This window comes from Leuciscus leuciscus (assembly GCF_965113295.1).
Source record: "Leuciscus leuciscus genome assembly, chromosome: 16".
In the NCBI taxonomy this organism is placed as follows: domain Eukaryota; kingdom Metazoa; phylum Chordata; class Actinopteri; order Cypriniformes; family Leuciscidae; genus Leuciscus; species Leuciscus leuciscus.
In genome coordinates this window covers 26915760-26942798 of record NC_138740.1, presented here as the reverse complement: position 1 = coordinate 26942798, position 27039 = coordinate 26915760, and the positions used below count along the sequence as shown (strand labels likewise).

At 38.8% G+C, this 27039-nt stretch overlaps 1 protein-coding gene and 1 long non-coding RNA gene across 7 annotated transcripts in view; one reads left to right on the top strand and one right to left on the bottom strand.

Moving 5' to 3' along the window:
* LOC309477284 overlaps positions 1–27039 on the top strand; it is a 347071-nt gene that overhangs the window by 82146 nt on the left and 237886 nt on the right. The gene's annotated exons all lie outside the window — the stretch shown is intronic.
* The window catches only part of unc5da (unc-5 netrin receptor Da), a 225137-nt gene that overhangs the window by 72022 nt on the left and 126076 nt on the right, over positions 1–27039 (bottom strand). For all 6 annotated transcript variants that reach the window (XM_082140471.1, XM_082140472.1, XM_082140474.1 and 3 more), the window contains one exon: positions 1966–2166. In XM_082140471.1, the coding sequence (XP_081996597.1) occupies positions 1966–2166 (201 nt within the window). The remainder of the gene's footprint in view (positions 1–1965; positions 2167–27039) is intronic.

The following is a 27039-nucleotide window of genomic DNA, read 5'->3' as shown; positions in this document are numbered from 1 at the left end:
CCAGTATTCCTTCTTCCATTTGCTAAAACACTTGAGTGAGTCGTGTTCAACCAAGTCTCTACTGGTTGGACAACAACCCGTCTGGTTTCAAAAGCAGCCACTCCACCAAGATTGCCTTGCTCTCGGTAAATGAAGTTCTGAGATTGGCAAGAGCAGCTTCCACATCATCACTACTCATCTTGCTGGATCTCTCTGCTGATTTTGACACGGTTAACCACCAGATCCTCCTCTCAACCCTCATGACAATGAGCATCTCAGGAATCGCACTCCAGTGATTCAAGTCTTACCTGGGTTCTTGAAGGTGTCTGAGTCGCGACATCTAGCTACTGGGGTGCCTCAAGGCTCAGTGCCTGGACCACTTCTCTTCTCCATCTACATGACATTACTAGGATCTGTCATTCAAAAACATGACTTTTCCTATCACTGCTATGCTGATGACACACAACGGTACCTCTCATTTTAGCAAGATGATCTGACAGAAGCTGCTCGCATTTCTGACTGCCTGACAGACATTTCTGACTGGATGAAGGAGAACCACCTTCAACTCAACTTTGCAAAGACAGAACTGCTTGTGATCTCTGCCAACCCAATGCTTCATCACAACTTCTCCATTCAGCTAGGTGTGTCATCCATAATTATTTCCAAGACAGCCAGGAACCTCTGAGATGTGATTGATGATCAGTTAAACTTCACAGACATCCTGCATATTTGCCTTGTACAACATTAGGAAGATCAGTTCCTTCCTATCGGAGCATGCAACACAACTCCTTGTCCAAGCTCTTGAACTATCCAGACTAGACTACTGTAATGCTCTCTTGGCAGGCCTTCCAGCATATACTGTCAAACCTCTGCAACGGATAAAGAATGCTGCAGCAAGAGTGGTCTTTAACCAGCCGAAGAGAGAGCATGTCGCACCTCTCCATCAATTTGCACTGATTTGCAATTTGCACCACCAATAGCCGCTCGCATCAAATTCAAGGCACTAATGTTCGCCTAGTGCCTACAGAACGACCACTGGGTCTGCTCCCCCATACCTAAACTCACTACTTCAGACGTCTGTGCCCTCCAGAAGCTTGCAAGCTTTTTCGTCAACACATGACCCGTTAATACTAACATATACATATATATATATCTTGCTACATGTACTGTGCTAGACTAACTGGGACTAGTCACAGCACTTGCATACTGTTGCCCTATTGTTGATTTGATTGCTTCTGTTGTTCTCCTCATTTGTTCTCCTCATTTGTAAGGATAAAAGCTAAAGGATTAAATGTAAATTTAATTGTACTGACAACTTTCACTGTTTGCACATTGATTGATATGATGTATGATGATTGCATACTATGCAAAATATTCACAACGACACTCTGAACTCTCCATCGGAAGTGAATGACTTCCGGTCTATTGTCTAACATAAGCATTAAAAAGTCAGCTTTTGTCCTCACTATCTGTCTATTTTAAAACTTTCAATACAGGTAGCATTCAAAATCTGTAAATATTTTCAGCCACTAACAGTTGTCTCTTTTATCAATTACAGATAAAGATGAAAGAAATAAGTACAAAAGGTAAAAATATGCCTGATATGGGCCAGGCTGCTTTTCAAACGTTTTTGAATATAAAGCAGCAATTCACAGCTGGGTCAAGTACTGATCTGACAGGGGGGATGAAAGTAATATTTCACTGTGTTGCATCACTGGATCAGTCCTTTCAGCTGTCAAAATCTGCACCAGCAAACACTAAATGCAACAATCAGTCTCTTTCAAGCTCTTACAGATAGCACACTATGTTTGATGGGCAGTGAACTGAAAGATGAAATGGCGGGAGAAGTTGAGCCAAATGTCTGCTGCTGTAGGATTTGAAATTCTAGACACCACTCTCCCATCAGACACTGCTGGATGTTTGTATTTGAAAGACAGAAACAGATAGAATGTGCACTAAAGAGAAGGACAGAGTGTGTGTATTTACCGGTTCCTAGATCGGTGTGCTCCAAGGAAGTGTGCTGGTTCTGATGGACCCACTCCCCATTGCATTTAAAGAAGATCTGGAGGGCAGGCCGTGCACGGCAACGTAGTTTGATCGGGTTGCTCTTCACGATGTACGCATCATCGGGCTCCTGCAGGAAGTGAGGCAGCGTTCCAGACATCGCTGAGAGACCATCACGTGACCCTGCAACAAACATTCAGGAAATTAGGCGTCAGCTTTAGGAGAAAAGTCAGTTTCATTCAACATGAAGTAAGAACGTCTAACCGAGCAAATCCACTCGGATGACAGCTACCTATCTGCGAGTTCCTATAATCAGACACATCAGCCAGGGCTCCCTGAAAGCAAGCTTACTCACTCCTTAACTGGCCTGTCAATCACTTTGAAAAGCGCTCTCAGGTTGGATGACGTTTTCAAACGAGCACCACATGAGCCGGTGACAACGGGAGATAAAGTAAAAACGGCCCTAAAGCTGCTGAAGGTGGATTTCAGCACCAGGGACAGCAGCCAGCAGATACTCAACAGCATAAGCATTTTCAGAACCACGGACAGCTCCTCTTGGCTCCGTAGCTTCACATTATATGCAAATATTTGCTCTGTTCCAAAACCTAGTGAGCTGCTAATGGAGGCAACATTTTCAGGCACCATATACACGCTTGCCAACGCAAATGCTTCTCCAAAAGGTGGGTAACTTAATTACTCTGGCTCCTAATTTTTGACTGTCCTAAGGCAGCACTACGTTTCCAGGAATCCCACATTCACTGTAATGATCATGACAAAAATGTTGATTATAAATAAAGTAATATTTCAATATTAAGGGAATATTGCATTTCACTGCGCTACTTTTACATTCTTTTTTTTCCTATGTAAACATACGCTAGACAGATTCATAAACATTATTCATGCTTTTAGCAAATTCTAGGACAATAATTGTAGGTGAATATATGTCTATCACAGTTGTCTATGTGACAGTTGAGTCGGCTTCTGTGAGCATTTGAGGTCTGATCTTGTGAAATTCTGGGCAAAGCTCTCACTTCATTAAACCTTTATACAATGATTGTGCTCAAAACCAAAATTGTTCCATTCTATACAAGAAAACCATACAATTCTGCAATAAACACACACAAAAAAAAAAACTAAAAAGAAAAACTAAATCTGTGTCTGAAGTGTTGTGCCATAGTTAGCACCAGTGTTGGGGAATGTTACTTTATGCATTATAATATTGTGTTGCTCCCTTAAAAAGTCAACAATTGCATTACATTATTTTTGTGTTACTTTTTCTAACCTGGACTGAGCTTGCTTGTTTGTTTTTAATAACAAAAAAAGTAATATTTCTGGCAAATGTAAAGGTCCTTTTACAGCAAAAAACAGGAAAAGAAAGTCTTATTTCAGCAATAAACAAAACAAATTGTACAGGTACATTACAGCATACAACTGAAATGAAAAGAAAAGAAATCTAGAGAAAAATTTATAAATATGATGAGAAAGAACAATAAAAAAAAAATTGTGCTGGAGACAGGCAGACACAGACACTCTGCTCTCTCTCCCCTTAAAATTCCATGTAACCCTCCACTGTATCTGTCAAATAAAGGGTCAAAAGCCAAAAAATCAAATACAAGCACTGTAAATATATAATAAAATGGCTATTAAAAACTGGAAAACTGTTCTGACATGCCCCATGAAATCGACCACGTACGGGTGTGAAATTCCATTTCACACAGGGATATTTGGAGAAAGATTTAGGGTCTAAAAGTGTCTCGTGGATAAAAGAGCCACACAAGAGTGACAGGAGTTGAAATATCCACAGTGATTCAAAGCACACAGTGATTTAAAGCACTCCTCTCCCTCGCTCTTCACGTTTCTCTCATGCTCACTCCATTTCTCTTTCTGTCACTGCATGTGTGTGTATACACACACACACACAAGACTCTCCCTCACTAATAAAACTGTCACAGACGTAATTGGATGGGATATTTTGGAAACGGTTTCCCCTGACTGAAATAAGCATAATAGCGATTTCTGTTGACTTGTAATCCTTCCCTGGGAAACTTTGTGTGTGTGTGTGTGTGTGTGTGTGTGTGTGTGTGTGTGTGTGTGTGTGTGTGTGTGTGTGTGTGTGTGTGTGTGTGTGTGTGTGTGTGTGTGTGTGTGTGTGTGTGTACAGGTGCGTAATCCTCTGGCAAACATACCTGATTCATCCTGATTAGAATGAATAGAGAAATGCCTGAGTGTGCTGCTCACACTGAGAAAATCACAGCCCTCGCACCTGCCCCTCCTTCTCTTACCGTCTCTCTCACACCAGAGGACAATTTTATCACTCAAGTGTTTCTTTCATAGCTCAGTAGACTTATAGTCAACATGTACTTTTCTAATATGCATTCCTGGTCTTACTGAGAACATTTCAACAGCACATGTTATTTCCTTTAAAATTGTGCCATTGTAATCTTTCAGCAACATGAACTTTCACTACCATAACTTTCCTTTTAGGCTGACATAACCAAGGACACAAGGATAGGGGAAATAATGTCAACCAAAAGACAAATAACTATTTGACCCTTTCTAAAATCATGTCATAATAGATCTAACATTTGGGCTCAGTAAGATTTTATTTTAATTTTTTTCTTTTGACAGAAATTAATACTTATATTCAGCTAGGATGCATTACATTGTTCAAAAGTGCAGTAAAGACGTTTAAATTGTTACAAAAGACTTCTGTTTCAAATAAATGCTGTTAAAAAAAAAAAGATAATAATAATCAATTTCCACAAAAATATTTCAAATCATTTCTGTTGCTTTTAAATAAATTTAATCACAATTCACACAAAAATATAAAAAATATCCCACTCTATGACAGCAGCAACACTGTTTTCAACATTAATAATTATAAGTGTTACTTGAGCACCAAATCAGCATATATTATAATGATTTCTGGAGGATCATGTGACAATGAAGACTGGAGTAACGATGCTGAAAATTATATGTAAGGGATAGTGTAGAGCGAGGCGGTTGTTATAGCGACGCGAAGCGGAGGGGTCTTGAATCAGCCTGAAGGGGTTGTATTCGCTATAACAACCGCCTCGCTCTACATGATCCCGCTTATTACCTGGCTACCTACCAAATAAATCAATAATTTGACACAAAATATTGATTTAAAAAGGAGTTTATTGATTTAAAAACGATTGTATTGCTTCCGCTAAAGAAAATCCGTTCCGTCTCTACGGTTACAATCCTGCGTCCATAGCAACGCTCTGTTTTTCATCGCAACGGTGTGTTACACTTCGCAGCGGTCTGTTATCAAGAAATAACAGACCACATTCTACATTAGAATTCAACCAAGCCATGTAATAAAAAATATATTAAAATAGAAAACAGCTATTTTAAAATGTAATCAAATATTTTTCTGTAATTTTGATCAAATAAATGCAACCTCTGTGAGCATAAGATACTTTTCAAAAAGTTCTAACACAAATCTAAGACAAATAATAAATAAAAAGTATCTTTTGAAAAGTCTGATTCATCCACGACCAAATGATGTGTAGAAAAGATAGTTTGTGTCAGAAAAATCTGACACACACTTTTAGAATCTATTTGGTATCTTGGTTAAGCTATTGCAACATTTGAGATATTACTGAGATCTCTTTTGAAACTAAAGTAATTGGTAAGAGAATATAAAAATATATGTAAGTAGGAGAAAAGTCTCCATTTGCCCTTAATTTCTTTTCAGTGCTGTCTAGGATAAACAATTGAGATATTAAAAGGATTCCAATGGCTCTCTCTCCATCTTCCACCCCCATTCCTCTTCGTTCCAGACATGTAAACAAAACGCACATTATTTTCTATAAGAGAATTAATGGTAGTGTCTTGTTTGTATCATCCCAATGCTTTGTGCTCATGCTTCTTTTTAGAATGAATACTCCCACACAGAGAGCACCAGGTAGGAGTGTGAACACATCCATATTCAAAAACATGGACAAACATATTTGGACCGTGAAGTTCCATACTGTAATGTGTGCTAATGCAATTTTTTTGCACGCCCACAAACAGATGTATTCACATTTACAAGCAAATACACAATCGCGACACGCTCAAACACAAGCGCACACATTTTGACTCGCACACCACGCGCTTTTATCCAGCCACCATCACAGATGTTCAGGAGTGCTTGACATGATGGCAGTCTGATGAAAGGGAAAAATAGTCATCTGACTGAGCCGCAGATGAAAGGATAGCGAGAAAGAGTGGGGGAGGGAGGGAAAAAGAGTGAGAAAGAGAGAGAAAGTGCAAATGAGAACGGGTGGAAAGAGCTTCTTTAGACTCATGGACATTGTCACATCTGTATGCAAACTGATTTATAGAGAGCAATAACTGTTATTGAGGGGAGGACCATATGTTTGTTGCTGACAGAAAATATAGAAACTATATATCTGAGAGTGTTAATACACATAGAAACACACTCCAGAAAAACTGAGCAAAACAATCCATCTTACACTTCCCTGTAATGAAAATAAAGACTTGTTAAAGACTTTGTTTTGGTCCATTTATCCAGATTATTATTTTTTTATTCTACATTTTAAATATGTATGCTACAAAGTTGATTGTTTTGTCAACTTTTAGGAGCAATAAAAGTTGTTAAAGACATGGACTAATTATTAGTAAAAAAAAATAACAAATGAATTTTCACCACAAATAATAACAATAAACCCAAAATCGAACAATTACATTTTCACCACTAATAATAATAACGTATTATTAATGAGTTCGCTCAACTGTTTTCTTTAGTAGACAGTTTGATTTGAATCGCTAAAATAACTTAAATCAGCAAGAGTCAGACTATCATTCTTAAAATTTGATCTATACAAAGTAATAATGTTGTGCTGGCCAACTGGTGAACTATATTTATGTTTTATCGAATCAAATATTAAATCACATTTGGTACCTGTAGAATGTTCATTTTTGACTCTGACTATGCTTCTCTCGAGATTAAAAAAGTTTTACTAAGTTTTTTAAACAAATATGATGCAAGTCAAAATGGCTCTCTTGTGGCATCAGAGTGAAAACTGTTTTGGTTTGAAGCTTTTATTTTTAAGAGACTGCTGGTGTGCGATCCAAGGAGACCTGGGTTTTTCCGTTTGTTTCTCTCTGTGGTGGTGCTTTTGTTATGTAGTGTTAGTTCTTGATAGAACGAAAGTGACCATGACATCCTAATGCAATCACGGCTCAGACACAATAACACAATCCTGACTGCCTCTCTGAGGGGCTTTTGAGCAGTGTGTATGAGTGTGCGTGCGTGAGGAGAGAGAGAGAGCGAGAGGATGATTTCAGTGATTGAGCGTATGCGTGTTTTTCCAAACCTCCCTGTATCAAGTCTTCTGACAGCTATTTAATGTTTCCCATTTGCATTAGTTGATAAAGCACCGATCTGTTCTCTAAATCCACAGCGTGACACGGCAGAAACACCAAAATGGCCGACCACATCCTCTCAATCCCCCCTGTCAGGGCCGAGCAGGTTGCCACAGCAATGATATACGAGTGGCGGGCCACCCCGGCAATAACCGCGGACGCTAGATACATCTCACGCTACGGGAGCAAAACAAGATGTCATTGCCATCAGCTCCGAGCAATACGTTTATCACACACACACCTGTCTGTCACACTGAGAGGTCTACGCCGTAAAACACACACACGCGAAATACAAACATGCTAACTATTCTGACCTAGAAGTGATAAAGGAATCAAGCTCTGATAGTTAGATTGCATCTAGTGTTTAAGTCAATTTTGAGTGTAGACATGACTAGTACGTATAGTGTTGAGGAAGCCATTTTCAAGTTGTAGTCGGCCACGTTACTGTCAAAATAAGGTTGAATGATAACCACATTGAAACTATTTAATAAGGCAGTTTCTTTAAAATTATATTCTAGTTTATTATTGTTACTTTTTTAGCACTTTAGAGCTGTATTAATCAGATAAGCAATAAGGTAACTAAGATAACAGCATCAAACCTAATTTAGCAATTAATAGAATAAAAAAAAAGTTATAAAAAAGCTTAGCAACATTTAGTATAGGAATAATATAAAGTCTATCTTCAGTTCACATACTCACCTACAATATTTATTTGTGGCAGGTTTGAAGTCACTGATGTCAAACACAATTGGTTCTTTTGTCATGATTTGTTTAAATATGCACCAGCACAAATAAGCATTTAAGAGGATAAGATATTCTGTGAAAAAACGACTTACACAAAGCTTCTGCATCCCAATCACTGGTACATAAATACACAGAAAGGAAGAACTAGACCAGACTATATGCTTTCTATTTAGACTTGAGTCCAAACCACACTGAAAATCCAGAAATAAGATTATTTAGAAACATTTTGACAGAAAAGTTATTGTGCAAAATAAATAGGAAATGTTTAAGGTGAACTGTTTAGGTCACTAATCAAGTAAGCAAAAATGTGAACTAATTTGAACAGAAGGTCAGATGTTCTTACTTCTATCGAAACACAAGATGCTCTTTGAATCATACTGTATTCTGGAGAACATGATCATCAGGTTTTACACAAACTTGTGGAGTTCATGCAGCTCGACTGCTGCCATTAAAGCAGAAACAAAGCAGATACTAAGAGAAATCCTGAAATTCATGTATTTTTTATTGTGATGCTGAACATATTTTGTAACAGCATAAATTGGCATTCAATTGAGAAAACTTTACAAAAGAGAACCTTTTTCACTTGTGGCCTCAGACTTTTGGACCTCACAGCAGATACAGTGAAAATATGAGCTTCTGCACAAAAGTAAGCTGTATTTTCCTCTGTTCTGCAAATACTGTGGAAAATGGTGCAAAGCGTGCATTTCAGACAGAGAAAGAGAGAAAGGTGCACCTTGGGGAGTTTTGACAGACTGCTGGTACAGAGATCACGATAATTGCAGATCTCAGCAGGGTGATGAACCCGCGTCACATACACACAACAATAACACATGTAGATCAGCCTTACACACACACACACACACACACACACACACACACACACACACACACACACACAGTGACTGAACTATCCCTTTAAATGCTTCAGCTCTGCACTGTAGCATTCTAGGATTTCTGTAATTCCTCCACAGTGCTATTACCAGATTAAAGAATCTAACGTGTGATTGGATAACACAGAGAGAGAGGGGTAAAGGAAGGGGGAGATGGAGGTTTAGGAAATAGAGCGTGGAAACACAACAATAGATTGATGTAAAATTACAGAATCAAAAAAAAAGAGCTAATGTGATTGGGCTCCGGATTACTGCTGATGTGAAAATAACGCTGTCCCATAATGCTTCATTACAAAAGCAGCCCGTCAAAGCCCAGTAATCAAATGTTTACTGATTATATTTACTGTTCACGTCTTGCATGGAAAAATCACAGTGACCAATGAGCTACCTATGTAGGGAACATTTTAAATTGCACTCTCAACAAAAAGTAGTTATTCTAAAAAGTAGGACAATGATTCCTTGTTTCATCAAATTTTAAGGAGAAAATCATTGCCAGTATCGTAGATAAAGCCATGTATAAATATACTTATAAATCATTTAACAAAAAAAAAAGAATAAAAAAAATAACAAAAAAATGGAAATGGAAATCTTTTGTAACACTGCAAATGCCTTACTGTGACTTTATAAATGTAATGCATCCTTGCTGAATAAAAGTATAAATTTATTTCCCAAAAAAATCTTAATGGCCTCAAAATTTTGAATTAGAATATCAGAAAATTCCTCTTGTTGCATGCCTTTATTAAAATCAATGAGTTGAGTCTTTTGTAAATTACACATATAGTTGTACATATGTTCCAAATGAGTCCCTTAAAGTATGAAGTTCAGTTTACATGCTGCCATAGACTTCACCAGGTTTGGAACAGAACAGTTATAGAGAGAGAGAGAGGGAGGGAGAGAGAGAAAGAGAGAGAGAGAGAGAGAGAGAGAGAGAGAGAGAGAGAGAGAGAGAGAGAGAGAGAGAGAGAGAGAGAGAGAGAGAGAGAGAGAGAGAGAGAGAGAGAGAGAGAGAGAGAGAGAGATACACTGCAGTCTCTAAAGCTGATCCTAAATATCATTACTTATAATAAAACAGCTGCTACTACATAAATTTACAAAGCAGAAGTGTAATTACAGCACTACTCAAAATTCAAATGCAGGGCCACAGTCGCTAGCTAATTAGTACAAACAAAACATCCTTAAGTAACACTGACATTTCAGAAAAGGTTAGGAAGTGTCGCTTTTGTGCATGTACTTGCGTTGGACTGAATTTAATTAGGCCGTCTCAGATGGTAGAATTAACAGGACAGGGTAAAGTTTTGTCAAATTTCGTTTGTTTCTGATCGCGTCCCCTGTGATGCAGCTTAATGCTCTCACAGAAAGAGTCATTATTAATGTGCTGCAATTTGATTATGAGACGTGTTTGATGGTTACATCAAATACTGAAACGAAACCACGAAAACTTTGTGTCATGTCTGTTCAGGACGAATTCATCTGTGTTCGTTTGGTAACGCCTCGCTGCATGTTTAGTTTGCAGCTGTTTTGGTCTGAAATTGTTAGTTCCGGTTTTTCTGAAAGTAAAGTGAGTTGAGTGCATAAACCTCTCGTCCAGCGTCCTTTTTATACACAACAAACTTCTGGACGGTCGAGCGCATAAAAGTTTGCTGGCATGATGGTTCAAGGAACTCAAGAAGTACAGAAGATGCCTCCTATCATTTTCAGAGCACTTCAGATGGTATGAAATTCCTTTGAAAGGATTCTTGGATGTGTGGAAGAGATTTAGCGAACAGACAGCAAGGGTCCTTCCGGAGTGCTCTAGATCGAAGACTTTCTTTTTTTTCATCCGTCTCCAAAGAGCTTTACACTAAGTGATATTACTGAGAGTCGCTTCTTTTTCTAATCGCAGTCCCACGGGATCAAAGTTCCCAGGAAGCCCCAGAGCTCTGTTCACATATCTCCTTTTCCTTTGAAAAAGAGAGCGAATCATTGCATAAGTTGTAATACTTGTTTCAGGCATGCAAAAAGCATTAGAAAAGATCAGCAGCCATCACCATGAAGTATGTAAAACAAGTATATAAAGTAGTGATGTAGGCAAGTACTCACACTAGGGATTACTTTAGTTACACTAGATGCTATATTTGATGTTAATGCAAAACGAAAATGGAAATTTAAGTACAATCTGTTCAATATGTCAAACTGTTGTGCACTATGAATTATTTATTTATTTATTTTCGATCTTTTGAGTGTTTCTGTGTAAACCGTTCAAAAAAAGATTCGGTCGCACTTTAGTTTAGTGTCCAGTTCTCACTGTTATCTAAATTCTTATTAGCATGCATATTACTAAGATATATTTATTAGTACCTATAAAGCACATTTTAATGCCTTACTCTGCATGACCATATTCTTCATTCCTATACCCAATTCCTACCCAATATCTAAATGTATGAAAATCCAAAATCTAAAACCAAGCTTTTAAGCACCAGCCAAACCCAGAGCAATGTGTAAAGTTTCTGGAGACACGATTAAGAGCATTCACTTCACTTAAAGTTTAAGTGTGTGATTTGTCAAAATACTTTCGCTACTGTATTACATTACATTAATGCATTTGGCAGACAATTTTAACCAAAGCTACTTACAGTGCATTCAAGGTATAAATTTTTTCAGTATGCGTGTTTCCTGGGAATCCAATCCGTGACATGCATGACACCCCAGCATATATAACACTGCGACATTCATTCAAACAATGATATAAACTAACTATAACATTTTTAATAGAAATTAATCCTTTTATTCGTCTTGATGCATTATTAAAAGTGGCAGTGAAGACACTCTTACAAAAGATTTGAATTCCAAATAAATGCTATTCATTTGAACTTGCTATTCACCAAAGAATCCAAAAAAAAAAAAAAAAAAATCAAGGTTTCCACAAAAATATTAAGCAGCAAAACTGTTTTCAACACTGATAATTATAATAAAGGATTCTTTAACTGGGTTGCTTTTACACAGCTGTAGTTTACAGTGTCATATGCCGGGTTCATTCACAATATCAGCCCGATTTTGGCATGATCCATTTGACTTTAGGAATCAAAATCACATAATCTGATCGTAACTGACAAAAATATTTTGTAGTCTAACCCGGCATTACAGCATTAGGCCTCAGACAGATACAGGATGTGAACACCCTGCAGAACACAACATCTTCTCCCATATCCTGTGATAGGTCTCTCATCAAAAGACTCCTGGATCCAGCCTACTTTCAATTGTGAGTTGGGTACAGATATGGCATTCTATGTTTCAAGCTCTTCAGTGTGACCTCCTGACTCTTTAAGCCCATGGCGTCATGCGAGACAGATCTTCTGTTCTTTTTGTTCAAATATTGATGTTCTACTACACAGTATATGTTGTGAACATACACATATGCTTACATACAGATACACACCAAATGTATTCTGTCCATCCCTCTCCATGGACCAACAAAGCACAAGTACATTTTACATTTTACATTTAGTCATTTAGCAGACGCCTTTCTCCAAAGCGACTTACAGATTAGGACAAAATTCAGCGAGTCATCATAAAGAGGCAAAAGCAACAACAACGCAAGAAGTGCTCAAAGTACGAAGTTCAGGTATTATTCAGAGTAGCATAAGCCTGATAAGTGATGTTACAAAGGGAAAGGAAAACTTTTTTTTTTTTTTTTTTCTACTATAAGGTTAAGTGCTCACGGAAGAGATTGGTTTTCAGCTGTCTTTTGAATGTTGTCAGGGATTCTGCATTCCGGATGAGGGTGGGGAGAGCGTTCCACCAGCATGGAACTGTGAATGAGAATGTTCTGGAAAGTGATTTTGTGGCTTTCTGTGATGGAACCACGAGACGTCGCTCGTTGACCGATCGTAGGTGTCTGGTAGGGATGTAGACTCGTAGGAGTGAGTGAAAGTAGGAGGGAGCTGAGCCTGTGATAGTTCTGTAAGCAAGCGTCAGTGCCTTGAACTTGATGCGAGCAGCGAGAGGTAGCCAGTGCAGAGAGATGAACAGAGGAGTGACGTGGGCCCTCTTGGGCTCGTTGAAGATAAGACGAGCTGCAGCATTCTGAATCATCTGTAGGGTTTTGGTTGCACATGCTGGAAGTCCAGCCAGAAGAGCATTGCAGTAGTCAAGCCTAGAGATGACCAGGGCCTGGACGATGAGTTGTGTTGCATGCTCAGTTAGGAAAGGCCTGATTTTCCTGATGTTGTGCAGTGCAAACCTGCATGATCGAGCTGTCTTTGAAATGTGATCTGTGAAGGTCAGCTGGTCATCAAACGTTACTCCAAGATTTCTGACCGATCTTGATGGGGTGATTAATGATGACTCTAGCTGGATGGTGAAGTCGTGCTGTAGAGACGGATTGGCAGGGAGGACGAGAAGCTCAGTCTTTGCCAGGTTGAGCTGCAGGTGATGTTCCTTCATCCATGTGGAGATGTCCGCCAGACAGCTTGAGACCCGTGCAGCTACTGTGGGATCATCTGGTTGAAAGGAGAGGAAGAGCTGCGTGTCATCAGCATAGCAGTGGTAGGAAAAACCGTGTGCCTGTATGATGTGTCCCAGTGATGTGGTGTAGATGGAGAAGAGGAGGGGACCAAGAACTGAACCCTGGGGAACCCCTGTGGTCAGCTGATGTGCTCTGGATACCTCACCTCTCCATGCGACCTTGAAGGACCTACCTGTGAGATAGGACTCAAACCAGTGGAGTGAAGTTCCTGTGATGCCCAGTGATGACAGGGTGGACATAAGGATCTGATGATTCACCGTGTCGAAGGCAGCAGACAGATCCAGGAGAATGAGGACTGAAGATTTGGAAGCAGCTTTTGCGATCCGTAGGGCTTCTGTGACTGACAGTAATGCAGTCTCAGTTGAGTGTCCTTTCTTGAAGCCAGATTGGTTGACATCCAGCTGGTTGTTTAGAGACAAGAAGGATGTTAGTTGGTTGAAGACAGCTCTTTCAAGTGTCTTCGCAATGAATGGTAGGAGAGAGATAGGTCTGTAATTGTCTACAAATGATGTGTTTAGCGTTGGTTTTTTGAGCAGTGGAGTAACCCGAGCCTGCTTGAATGCTGTAGGGAAGGTGCCAGTATGGAGGGATGAGTTGATGATGTGTGTGAGTGATGGTAGAAGTGTGGGAGAGATGGCTTGTAGAAGGTGTGAGGGGATGGGGTCAAGCGGGCAGGTGGTAGGGTGACTGGAGAGGAGAAGTGTAGATACTTCTTCCTCGGTTAGCGAAGAAAAGGAGGACAGAGGGATATTGGCTGTGGAAGGGGTCGGTCTGGGTTCCTGTGTGTGTGGAGCTGAGAATTGACTGCTGATAGCTGTTGTTTTCTTGGTGAAGAAGTGCGCAAAATCGTCAGCAGTTAAGGAGGAGGCAGGTGGTGGTGTAGGTGGACAGAGGAGAGAGTTGAATGTCTTGAAGAGTAGTCGTGTGTTGGAGGAGCTGTTGATCTTGTTGTGGAAGTATGAAGATTTTGCAGCATGAACATCGACAGAAAAGGAGGAGAGGAGAAATTGATACATACATACAAGTAGAGCATAAATGAAGTGAAACTGAAAAGAAATGTGGTTGGAGATGAAAGGAGAAAATATGAGAGAAAAGACAAGACTGAGAGGAGTGGAGGAGATTGGAGAAACTAAGAGAAGAAAAATCAAGAGACAAGATGTGAAAAAAAGAAATGAGGAGAAGAAAAGATGTTTGCCAAAACATGAAGAGAAGAGAAGAGAAGAGAAGAGAAGAGAAGAGAAGAGAAGAGAAGAGAAGAGAAGAAGAGCTTAAAGAAACAAGCTTAAAGGAATAGAAGAGCTTAAAGAAACAGAGGGACTATGAACAACCAAAAGGCTTTTCTGAGCTCTTGATGAGCATGACAGGCACATTAATCATGAATCACACTGAGCCGTGAGACACCGAAGAAATGGAGGGAGGAGAACGAGAAGAGAGAGAGAGAGAGAAACACGACTGCTTCCCACACGCAGTCTCCAAACCTACAGTACAGCTCCAGAAGCGTTTCCTTGCAGAACTGCTTTTAAGGGGTATAGAGAGTTCAGACAACATCAGGGTGAGTGTTCAGATGATATCAAGTGCATGGAAAGAGAGTTCAAGAAAGCACCTTTACCATAATCCTCCCGAAATAACATCTTACGTCTCCGCAGCATCAGTAAAAATTCATGAGCTTCATAAGTTATAAATAGATGGCAGATTCCTCGTTTCGAAAACGCTTCATGAACGCCTCATTCCCAGGCATCAAGCAACAAGAGGCAAGAATCTACAGCGAGAATCCAAACCGCACGAGTCCCGTGATAACCTGAACCGTTCAGAGTCAAGTTTGCCTGTTTCAGGATGTCTTCCGCCTGGTCACCGTCTAACTAAAAACGATCGACCCTCCCTCCGTTCATTTTCTTTAAACAAAACTCACCCTGACACGCTAGTTCTATCGAGTTTGGCAGGAGTCTCATTCTGTCAGTCAGTGTAAATAGCTCTCTCATTCAGGCGCAGATCAGAGCCGAACATGGAGACAGGTGAAAGAAACTCAGCGGGAGAGGAGGACGACGATGAGAAGGAAGTAAAAGAGGGTGAGAGAAAAAGAAAGAGAGTAAAGAGAGAGAGATTGATCTGAAGCCCTACCGTGAGCCGCAGCAGGGGGCATTATAACTCGAGAAGAGTGCGAATGTACGGAGCTCATACAGATTTACGGATGATTTCTGTTCACCATCTGTTCAAATATGCGATACGATATCAACGAATCACGGGGGAAATCGGGACTAAAATGCTATTGCAGAGGAATCTCCTCAGGTAGCTGGATAACCGGGGACTGAAAGGCTGCTAAATGAAGGTCGGGTTTCAGATTCTCTCTCTCTTGCTCTCAAGGGAAGTCCCTCTGAATGCATCCTGTGGCAAACATCTGTCTGAATCATGAAGACGCTGCATTCACTCTGTCTTCTGGATGTCTTAGATCCTTAGCCAAATCCCTATCTCCCTCTCTCACTTGCTCTCTCTCTAAGAAAAGAAAGGCAACCGGGGACAAGTTGAATTGTGGGATTTCTATACCACAAAAGGATTTTTACATTTCATGTATATACAATTGGACAGACTTTTGGCTATAGAACATCATATAGAACATTTTGGTCAAGAAACACCCAAGTAGACAAAGAGGGCCATTTGACTGACATGCACAGTCCATTGTTCCATTTAGAGGAAGAGTTATCCGACATATAACATACAGTACTGGGGTGTGGTAAAAACTAGTTCAAATAATGGTGTAACATTCTCAAACAAAATGATTATCGTTAACAAAAAATAAAGACATTTTCGTTAAATTAAATTAAAAACAATAACTGAAAAAAAAGGAGTAAACTAAAAAAAAATCATGACTTTCATAGAATTAAAAATTCACACAAATTAATAGTTTTTAAAATTGTACACTACTTTTCAAAAGTTTGGAGTCAGAAAGTTTTTTTTTAAGACATTTCTGATGGTCACCAAGGCTGCATTTATTTGATAAAAAAAAATAGTCAAACAGTAATATTGCTATATATTATTACAATTTAAAATAACTGTTTTCTATCTTAATATATTTTAAAATGTAATTTATTCCTGTGATGACGAAGCTTAATTTTCAGCAGACATTATTCCAGGCTTCAGTGTCACACGATCCTTCAGAAATCTTTGTAAAATGCTGTTTTGATTCTTAAAAAACATTTATTATTATTAATGTTGGAAACAGTGATACATTTTTTTCAATCAATTTAATGCATCCTTGCTGAATAAAATTATTATTATTTATATATTTTTTTAAATCTTACTGACCCAAAACAATAGGGCTATATTATATAAAGCTTTAAACCATTACAACTCACCTGCAGTAAAAAATAAATAAATAAATGTCACTAGATAAAAATACTAATACTTATATATATATATATATATATATATATATATATATATATGACATTTAAAATTGGTGAAACGGTAAGTGAAAACTTCCAAAAACAAATACTAAACACAAAAGACCATAAGAAAAACTACATTAAAAACTACAATAATCCCAAATATCACAAACCTTTCAAAACGTGCATCTTTACAAGCATTCGCTGTTTCAACATGGTACCCATTAAGATTCCATACAGGTCTCTCCTAAATACTCCCTTCTGCCAGGATTACAAGCATTGGGAAACAGTAATTCAGACGTTGGGTTTATTACTGGACCTTTCAATAGCTAACAGCATTTCTATGAAAGGAAATGCTGATACATTTAAAAACCCTTAAATCTAAGTTGATCAATGTGTGACTCAAGAAAACATACTGCATATTCTCTCTATAAGATCTGCAGGAATTTTTTTTTTAGCAATAATAGATCTATAATGACTGTTATTTTGAGTACAATATGCAAGCCAATTCCATTCACTCTCTCCTTTCAATATCTCCATTCATTCATTATAAAAAATCTTATCATCCATCAGGCAGAAAGGCTTGTAATTACAGCCTTTAAGTGAGTAGGAATCAGTTTTGTCTCTCTTCCCTCTGTTCACTCTCTCTTTCTTGCCTGCTTGAACCAAATGGAGCCAACATAGAGTTTCTTGCCTCTCCTCCTCTTTCGATTGCATAGCATTATTAAATGAACCTCAGAATATATTACAATCCCTCTTTCCAGTGCTCAGACAGCTTTAGGAGCAGAACAGATAAAATATACCTTAAATGTTGTCATTTTGTCATTTCATTAAAAATCTGGCAGCAGAGAGGAACCGAGTTCCATAAAAAAGTTAATATCCCTCAAAAAGAACGAAAGCGGATCGTTCTGGTGAATTTATTAATATCATTATTCTCCTGTCAGAGCGCATATGTGGCATATGGAAAAATGTCACTCATAAAACTTGCACCTCTTACCTTTTTTTTTTTTTTTTTGCCTAGAATCCATCACAGCCTGAGATAATCATTACAGCAAGATGAGACAGAGCTTTTAACGACTCTTACAAAACAGAGAAATCACTAGCTGACACCCCACTGTCCTCTATAATGGAAGTTTGGTGTCGTCTGAGTACAGTTGAGGAAGTTACAACATGACATGTGCGAACTGGCAAAGACGTAAAAGACTGACACACAATTTAAGCGATGAGGGTCCCGCGATACAGGAACATCAATCAAACAATCTGTCCTGTCATAATTAGAACCTAGGAAAGAGCGTCACAAATGTCTCTTTAGACAGGAATTCATTTGAAATGTCTATTTATTTTATCGTGTCATGTAAAATTCACCTGGACTGGACATGTAATTCTGCACAAGAGTAAAGTTAATAAATGCAAGCCTGTTTATAATAATTTATTTGTCCACGTCCCTTCCTGTCTAAAAGGAATTTGATTAAAATGATTCAATAATCCAAAATGATCAATATAAAATGGATCTGCAAATGTACCGTGATTCAAGATAATATTATACAATATTCTAAAAAAGATATACATCATAAACATCATATCGTTTTTGTGATCCTCTATAAAAGGATTTCCAAATGTCTTTTTCAGAACAATCTAAAATGACCTGTTTCCATAAAAATAATCGTGTCTGTTAGAATTAAAAGGTCACAGCAGTTGAACTATTACGTGTAATTGTGTTTACACACAGAGAGATATTTCCTGTCTATAACGCTGGCTCTGGTCACCGCTGCCCTGGCTCTGAAGTTTAAATGTCAGACTCGGAGACATGGATTAAAGCGGTTTAAAGCCATAGCTCAGTTTAATGGCTTCCTGTGAGGGCTGGAGGTTGACATTTTTGCAAACTTTCAACATAAAAAAATCTATATATGAAAAAAAACCAGTGTTTATGTGGTAGAAATGTCGCCTGCTAACTTCAGCGTAGCTTTTCCTTCCCATAGCAGGTTTCACAAGGAATTTCATCTAGTAGCCATTAGCATGCCTAGCTTCCACTAGCATTGCAACTTTAGCTTACTGCTTTTCACAAAACCTGATGCTAACAAAGAAAACGGATGTGTAAAGGCCAATTTACATTTACACTGCACAGACAAAGGCCAACAAACACATTTGTTGGGTTTTGTTGGATCAGTGAGTTACCCCGTCAGCGTCTGTTGGAGTTGGTTGGGATTTGTTTTCACCTGACTAAACATGTTCAATAAGTATTTGTCAGTGTCTGCTGGGGCAGTGTGAACATGACAGTTATTTTTCATAAAATTCTAAATCCTGTACAATTCTAAAATTCGAAATTGTTTGTTGGTGTTTGTCTGTGCGGTATGAATTGGCCTTTAGCCAAGAAAGAGACATTCTAATGATGCAAAGACATTCAAATCTATGAATAAAAAACACTTCAGTGAAGGACAGAGTGAAGCTATGGGAGCGGCTCATGACAACGCAGTCGAAAAACCTTTCCGCTGAAAGTCATTTCAGGAAGGAAACAGTTTGTATTAAAAACATGAATGAGTGATAACCTGCAGTATTTTCAGCAGAGCAGAATTCATCTTCACTGAACTTCTGAACTGTTCGCTTTGCAACAAACTATCGCTCTGTGTCAAAAAAAGATAACTTCACTATCACCAAAAGACATTTGAGGTCCTAATATGTGTGTTTGTGTGTCTCTCTTCATTAGCCTGAGTTTTATTCCATTCTGAAATAGCAAAGAATGCCACAAGGTGCTAAAAGCTAAAAGCTTAAAAAAGGCCATTGTAGCATATATAGAGTGCAACAGTCAGGTTTCTAAAGTAAAAATCACATAAATTTTCTCCATAATAGAATGGATTTTTAACGAAAACTTTAAACATTGCGCTATACGATTGTTAATTGATGGTATATGGTTTTGTAGCAATCAGCCCAGATTATTTAGATTTTTAAATATTTAAATAGAGGAATTCCAGGTGAAAAACTACATTACCCATGATTCTGCAGAGAAATCTCCACCAATTGGGACGAGCAAATCATGGCGAAAAAACAACTCGTTAAGCTTGGTTTATACTCGGCGTGTCTGCAAAAACACAAAGGTGCACACGGCAAAAATGACGTGTGGGTGTAGGCGGTAGTGCGTGTTGAGTGCGCGAGACCCCATTTGGCGTGGCAGTGTGCATGGCATTTTTTTTTACTTTTTCCGTGCGGCAGTTTGCATGTCTCTAAATCAGTTGCTTACATTTAAAAAATGAGCCAACAATAGCAGTAAAATAAAATTAAAAAATTAAAAATAAAAATGTTCACTAAACCATATGAAAATGTTTAGTGAAATTAGAAAATATTTAAGGGATCTTTAGTTGTATACATGTTCTCATATCCATATATTGTGTTCTAATGTCAAGGTTTACTGGGTTTTAATTCTTTTGTAGTGTGGTTTTGGTGAAGTGTACTAAAATAAACATCGTCACGTGTGTACCTTACTTCTCACCACTGATTCCTGATGGTTTAACTTTAGAGAACAATTACTCAGAGTCACTCCATCATTTCAAAGAGTACAACGGTGAGTGCGTCAAGTATAAACGCCTCGACCATTTGGGGAGGTGCGCGCACAGTCAGCGGAGGCTCGCGCTGCGGAGCCAGGCGAAAGTGTAAACAAGGCTTTAGAATCCACCCACTCACATGAAGCACTGTGTGAATGACGTGATAGTCAATTGCTGCATACGTAGTGCAAAACATAGGCAGCTGACTTCTTGTCTCACTGCCCTGTCAGGCAATGACTAAGCAGGCAGCGTTTATGCATGAAGATACCTCACAAAACTGATTTCAGACAGACTTCTGAGGAAGTGTAACGAATTAATGATCGATAACAAAACAGAGAGAGCTTTGGTGACAACCAATTGCTTTTTTAATTACTACAATACTAACTTCTCCCTAGAAATGTCATCAAAAGTGTGAAAAGGTGGTAAAAATGTACACTTTACACAATCTCAAATTTCAGAGGCAGCAATTTTTCAGTTTTCAGACGCAGCCTATAATTCTCTCTACGCTCTCAAATTACTTAAATATTTGCAATGCTTTATGGGATTGTAGTTCAGCCGTTAAGTAGGCCTACACGGTTTATAGTCCAATTTTTACATAATTGTTTTGCTTTATATCGAAGTTTGTAATGTTGTTATCCACCTCGTAGCTGGTGGATTTGATTCATGTCTTATCAGTCCTTAATGAAGACTTTTATTCAAATCGCTATGGGAAAAATACTTCCATAATCAAGGCTTCAGAAAAAGTGGATGGGCACTGTTGTTTGGAAAGATGGTTTCTAGCAGCATGCCGTTGAAGAAAAAAACAAACAAATTAATTAGCATGACTTCTTTGGTCAACCCCTTCAGCGCTATAATCTGTTTTGCTGGTGAACAACATGGTAATGCTGATCTATCAGCTAGACCAGCATCAAACCAGATTGAACAAGCACGTTTGTCTGTCTAAGCTGGTCTTTTTCCACATTCAAATATCTGGTAAATCCTGACTATTTTTCCCTTTTTTTAAGCTGTTTTGCCATCTGTGCTGCACTGCAGATCAATTACGCTCCATTAGCCAATCACAGTGCTCCCTTTTGACCTCCTCCTCAGGGTCTTCTGACTGTTATTTCTACCTGATTTCCTCTGAAACGACAGCCGTTTGGAGTGTTTCAGGCTTGGTTTCACCAATTTTACCCATGAAATGGAGTGTTTTTGCTAGTTCAAAACATATATGTACAAAAGCACATAGCTGTCTGTTCTTCCCTGATAACATCCCTCCATTGTTTCCCCAGTCACATGTGCGGTCTCTCTCCCAGAGGTGTAACCATCATCTCTCTTCATTAGCCTGTAATGCTCACTAATCAGAGGTTATAACTTGTCTCACCTCTCGGTTCCACTCAGCATCAGGTCCAATAAAGTGCACATTAACACGCTTCACCCTCCTCTGAATACATCACTCTCTGCAAACGCCCGTCTCTCTTTGAACGCATCAAATACGAGGCTGAAAATAACATAAATATACTTTCAGAGGTTTATTAAGAGTCATACTGCAGAAAGCCAATGAAAACATCCACAAAATCATATTTTCTTTTCACTTGTACTCAATTAGGTCTCCTACAGAATGGTTCCTTTAAGGATATGACACATAAGCAGCCTATATTCAATCATTCTAATGAGGCTGTACGTGCTCAGCGTAAAAAGTGATGAATTATAGCTACGGGCTTTAAGTGGAGAGTTTAAAAGTATTCATTAAGCAAAAATTTCATGTAATATATCAGTACGAGGTCTAAAAAAGGTTTTAATGGTGATTTAAATTTGCATAGGTGACATGAAGCTCTGTGATATGAATCAGATCCAATTATGCTAAAACAGAAACGATCATAAACGTATAGGCGATAAAATTCAAATGTATATTCGGCACAGACAGCGCAGTGATATATGTGAGTGTTAGATTCTGATAGGAGGGATTAAACGAAGCGATATACAAAAATAAGGAAAGTCAGCGCTGGTTAAGGTGAGGTCACAAGCTCATATGAAAAACATGAGACAGGTCTGTAGTGACCCATAATAAGCTTCATGTTTATTCATCCCGTGTGAGGCAAGAGAGGATAAGAACAAACCCAGAGAAAAGTATGAGTGTGCGTGAATGTTCAAGTTTATTATTGGCGGATGGCTTTTGGGATGGAATAGAGAGAGTAAGTGTGTGTGTCCATGTGCGTGGCGCATGCCGATTAACGCTAACATTCACCAAATACCCAGGCTTACCGCTAATCCCCATACACTGATGCGCTTTAGAATGTAACAGAGCCCACTGACAGTCAGAAAACTTCCCTTTAACTGATCGTCTTCAGTTCAAACTTGTGGCCGATCTTTTCTCATTTGCTTTTCCTCAAAGGGACGCTCTTTTTCCTATCCATGCATAAACATTAGCATCTTCCTAGCCTTTTAATCCTGTGGCTTTACCATAATCAATCAAGCATAATCGTGCACAAGCAAATCAGCCCTAATCAAACGCTAACACTCCACACAATTACTGACCAGGAGAGCTTAGCTTTGGTTTACACATTCATTATGAGTGAAAGCAAACATTCTTACTAAAACTGTTGACTTTGCTGTAAACACACTGCATTTAACTTAACCAGTTAAATTTTAACTGCACAATTTGAAGAAACATAATATAGGCTAATAGGTTTATTTAATCGAACAACTGTACAATCACAATACTAATATTTATAGCTGTCTTTTTTTTCTTCTTTTTTTTTATGTAAACATCAGGCTTTTATCTTGGCGGAAATCCGCAGGGCGTCCTTAATGGAACACGCCCACTTTTTAGGACTTTAGCTCATTCACCGTATCCCCCAGAGTTAGATAAGTCCATACATACCCTTTTCATCTCCGTGCGTGCCTTAACTCTGTCTGACGCACACACCGCTAGCCTAGCTTAGCACAAAGACTGGAGGTAAACGGCTCCAGCTAGCATACTGGTCCCAATAAGTGACAAAATAATGCCAACATTTTCGTATTTAAATGTTGTGATTTGTATAGTCACAGCGCGTACAAATAACAAGGTCACAGTAGCACAGTAGCATAGCACGTGTGGAGCAGCATTTACTGTTGATCGAACCGCATTGAGACACTGAAAACACTTGATCATGAGCTGCTTGAGTGTAGGTTTACCGCTAATCCCCATACACTGATGCGCTTTAGAATGTAACAGAGCTCACTGACAGTCAGAAAACTTCCCTTTAACTGATCGTCTTCAGTTCAAACTTGTGGCCGATCTTTTGCTTTTCCTCAAAGGGACGCTCTCTTTCCTATCCATGCATAAACATTAGCATCTTCCTAGCCTTCTAATCCTGTGGCTTTTCCATAATCAATCAAGCATAATCGTGTACAAGCAAATCAGCCCTAATCAAACGCTAACGCTCCACACAATTACTGACCAGGAGAGCCTCGTATTACACTCAAGCAGCTCATGATCAAGTGTTTTCAGTGTCTCAATGCGGAGAACACATTGGTTCGCGCTTCACCCTGAAACATGTAATGCTTTAAATCGCAGCTTTTGTGATTCGATAAATCACACCAAGCCATATCACGTTTTTGCTTTTATTTAGTGTAGTTAGTGTTAACAGTGTCATACTATCAAGACAAAAAATGACCCATTGGTACAAACACTGGCCAAACAGGATATTGGCCAAGAGTTCATTATGGAAGAGCATTTTTTTGCTGCTAGTTCCACAGCCCGAGCTCGCTTTATTACTGGCGCATTCACGCAAGACGTTCGGCTGAGTGCACATACCCTGTGTTTTCAATCCCAGACTAAAGTAATCAAATCATGAGCCGCTGGGAGATTAAATCTGGACTCGGCTGGTCAGCTGCCTGACCAAGCATTTTCTTCCACACCATTTCCTGTGCCAATCTTTACTATTATTCACACCCTCTCTTTTCATTCCTCTTTCCTCCTCTTTATCTCTCTTTGACAGTACCTTCCTATTACTCCCTCTCTCCATTCATCCTTATCCCCCATTTCCTACTTTCTATCTGGAAAGTAGAGGCAGCAATCAGACTTTCTGCCATTTCTTGACTTTAGCCTGATGTGCATTAGCACACAAAAGTCCAAATAATTATTTTTAGTCATCATTGAAATGATTTAATTCTGATTACTCACCCTTGTGTCATTCAGAACTTGTTTGACTTTATTCCATGAAACACAGAATATAGGTAAAAGGAAACAGTTTCACTGGCTGTCAACACCATAAAACTAGTCCATCCAACTAGTGCATCCAAGCCATACAATAGCTTTGCGTGAGGAATAGAATAAATTTTAATCATACACACATATATACTGTACATCACACACACACACACACACACACACACACACACACACACACACACACACACACACACACAATGTGTTGTTATTGTTAATTAAAACTATAGTTTACAATCTTAAAAGTACTATTTCAATTAATAAAAATACTATTATTTATACTATTCGCTCCGTGCACAGTTTGGCGACCATTGACGTTCGAACTTGAGTGTGTGGGCCAGTACTTCCGGTGAAACTTCCAGTGATCTGACAGCGAGAGCTAAAGACAACAGCGACCGAGTTCCATTATCAGAGAGATCATTTTTCACAATGAGTGTTTTTAGGATTCAAGAGAGGTGACTTGCCTTTCAGAGGGTGACAGCCTCGGCACTTCATTGTTGTGTGCCGTTATGTACCGTTTCGTCACGTTACAACTAGTGATGCTCCGATCAGCATTTTTGGGGCCGATCACCGATTACCGATCACCAAAATCATGATCTGCCGATTGCCGATCACAGAATGGAAATATGCTAGAGTCAAGAAAATCTTGAAGAACCACCAATATGTATTTAATTGTAGTTAGAAAACAAGATAACATAAGGCTACTGTAGGCCACCTTTTCCAAATAAGGCACAGTATAATTTTTCAAAACAAAGAGGGGTCAGGCAGACTACAATGGATGTAGTTGAGGAACTAACTACATCAGATCCCAAAAAATAAATAATGACAATGACATTTGAGGTTATTAAAACAGTAAGTCCCGCCCCTCGACTGCCAAAAATAAAAGTGTTCGAGCGAGCAAAATCAGCAGGCGAGAGGAGATCATGCGCGAGCGTGTGGGGAATGATCATGCGCGCGCGCGAGGGCAGAGATGTCCGCGCAGGGTTTGAATGAGCTCGCGAGTTCCCGTTTCCTCGCGCGTAGATCTGTTATCCTCTCGCGAATGTCATTTACCGCGCGCGCCAGCATCAATTGTGCGCTCGTTTATAATTGCCATTGAATTGCCGTCATAGGAGAACTCATTTTGCCACTGTTAAGCAAGCTCTCATCTGCTGTTGTGTTGCCGCGCATGCGGAAAAGTTGCGCGAGTTATTTACGTCACGTGATCGGCTTTTTTGATCGGCGCTTTTGGGGGTTGCCGATCAAGCTATTTTTTGCCAATATCGGCCGATCATGATCGGCGGCCGATCAATCGGAGCATCACTAGTTACAACAAAGAAGTCAGCTTTCATGCATTCTCCGTTGACGCTGCGGTACGGGCTGAGTGGATGCAGAAGATCCGGAGGGATGACTTCAACCCGACAACATTTTCAAATGCATATAATTTTCAGTGTATTTCACCTGTGCGTTTCTATGCTTTCTATTACTGCATTTATTTTGTGCAAGTGAGATGAGTAAAGACCATTTGTTTCATAAATCATTATCTGTCTGGTGTTTATAAGCAGCACATACAGTATTTTACTACGTGTAAAATATACACAAACTTAGCTATATTAAATTGTTTGTGGTACCTACAGTTAAAAAAGTAAATGTAAAATATGTGATGATAATATTGATCGAGCAATTAATGCAAGTAAGTGAAAATATATGCGCAGAATTGAGAAAATAGTATTTATGGAGATAAATTGTAGCCTATCACAGGGCAAACGTGTGAATGTTCACGGTGTATTTAATGCAAACAACTCTAATTGTAGTTGTAACTCTATGCGTATGCAGCATGAGTCAAATACAATCTTCTGTCCGTGAACAGTTGTATTTCATTCATTAATCTGACTATGCATCCGTGCATTTAATTGCCGTGATAGTAATATGGATCTTAGTAGTATTTTAAGTGATATAATTGATTCTATAAACAACTATAAGAGATCATTTTCGGCTTTCTCCGGCTCCCTGCACCGGGCGTAACTCGAAACCGGAAGTGTCTACCCGCACACTAGCTGATCCGAAATCCAACATGGCGGCCACGTGCAACTAGCCTATTGTATTAGATATTTTATATAGACCACTAAAATTAAAAACGACAAAATTACCACAAAATTACAAAAACTTAAAATAAAATGAAAACTAACAAACATAAAAATAAAATCTAATTTAAAACATTAACAAATACTTTATTGGTATAAAGTAAAAAACAAACAAAAAAAAAACCAAATGAACTAAGCAACTATGTCAGGTACCTGGACTTATATTAAGTTAACCCTTTGAAGTGTAAATATTGTAACGTCATCAATAATGAGATTAAAATGAAGTCCTTAATAAATTAAACAACAACAGAAGATAAATCTTTAAGCGTGACCCTGGTTGCATGTCAGCAGGA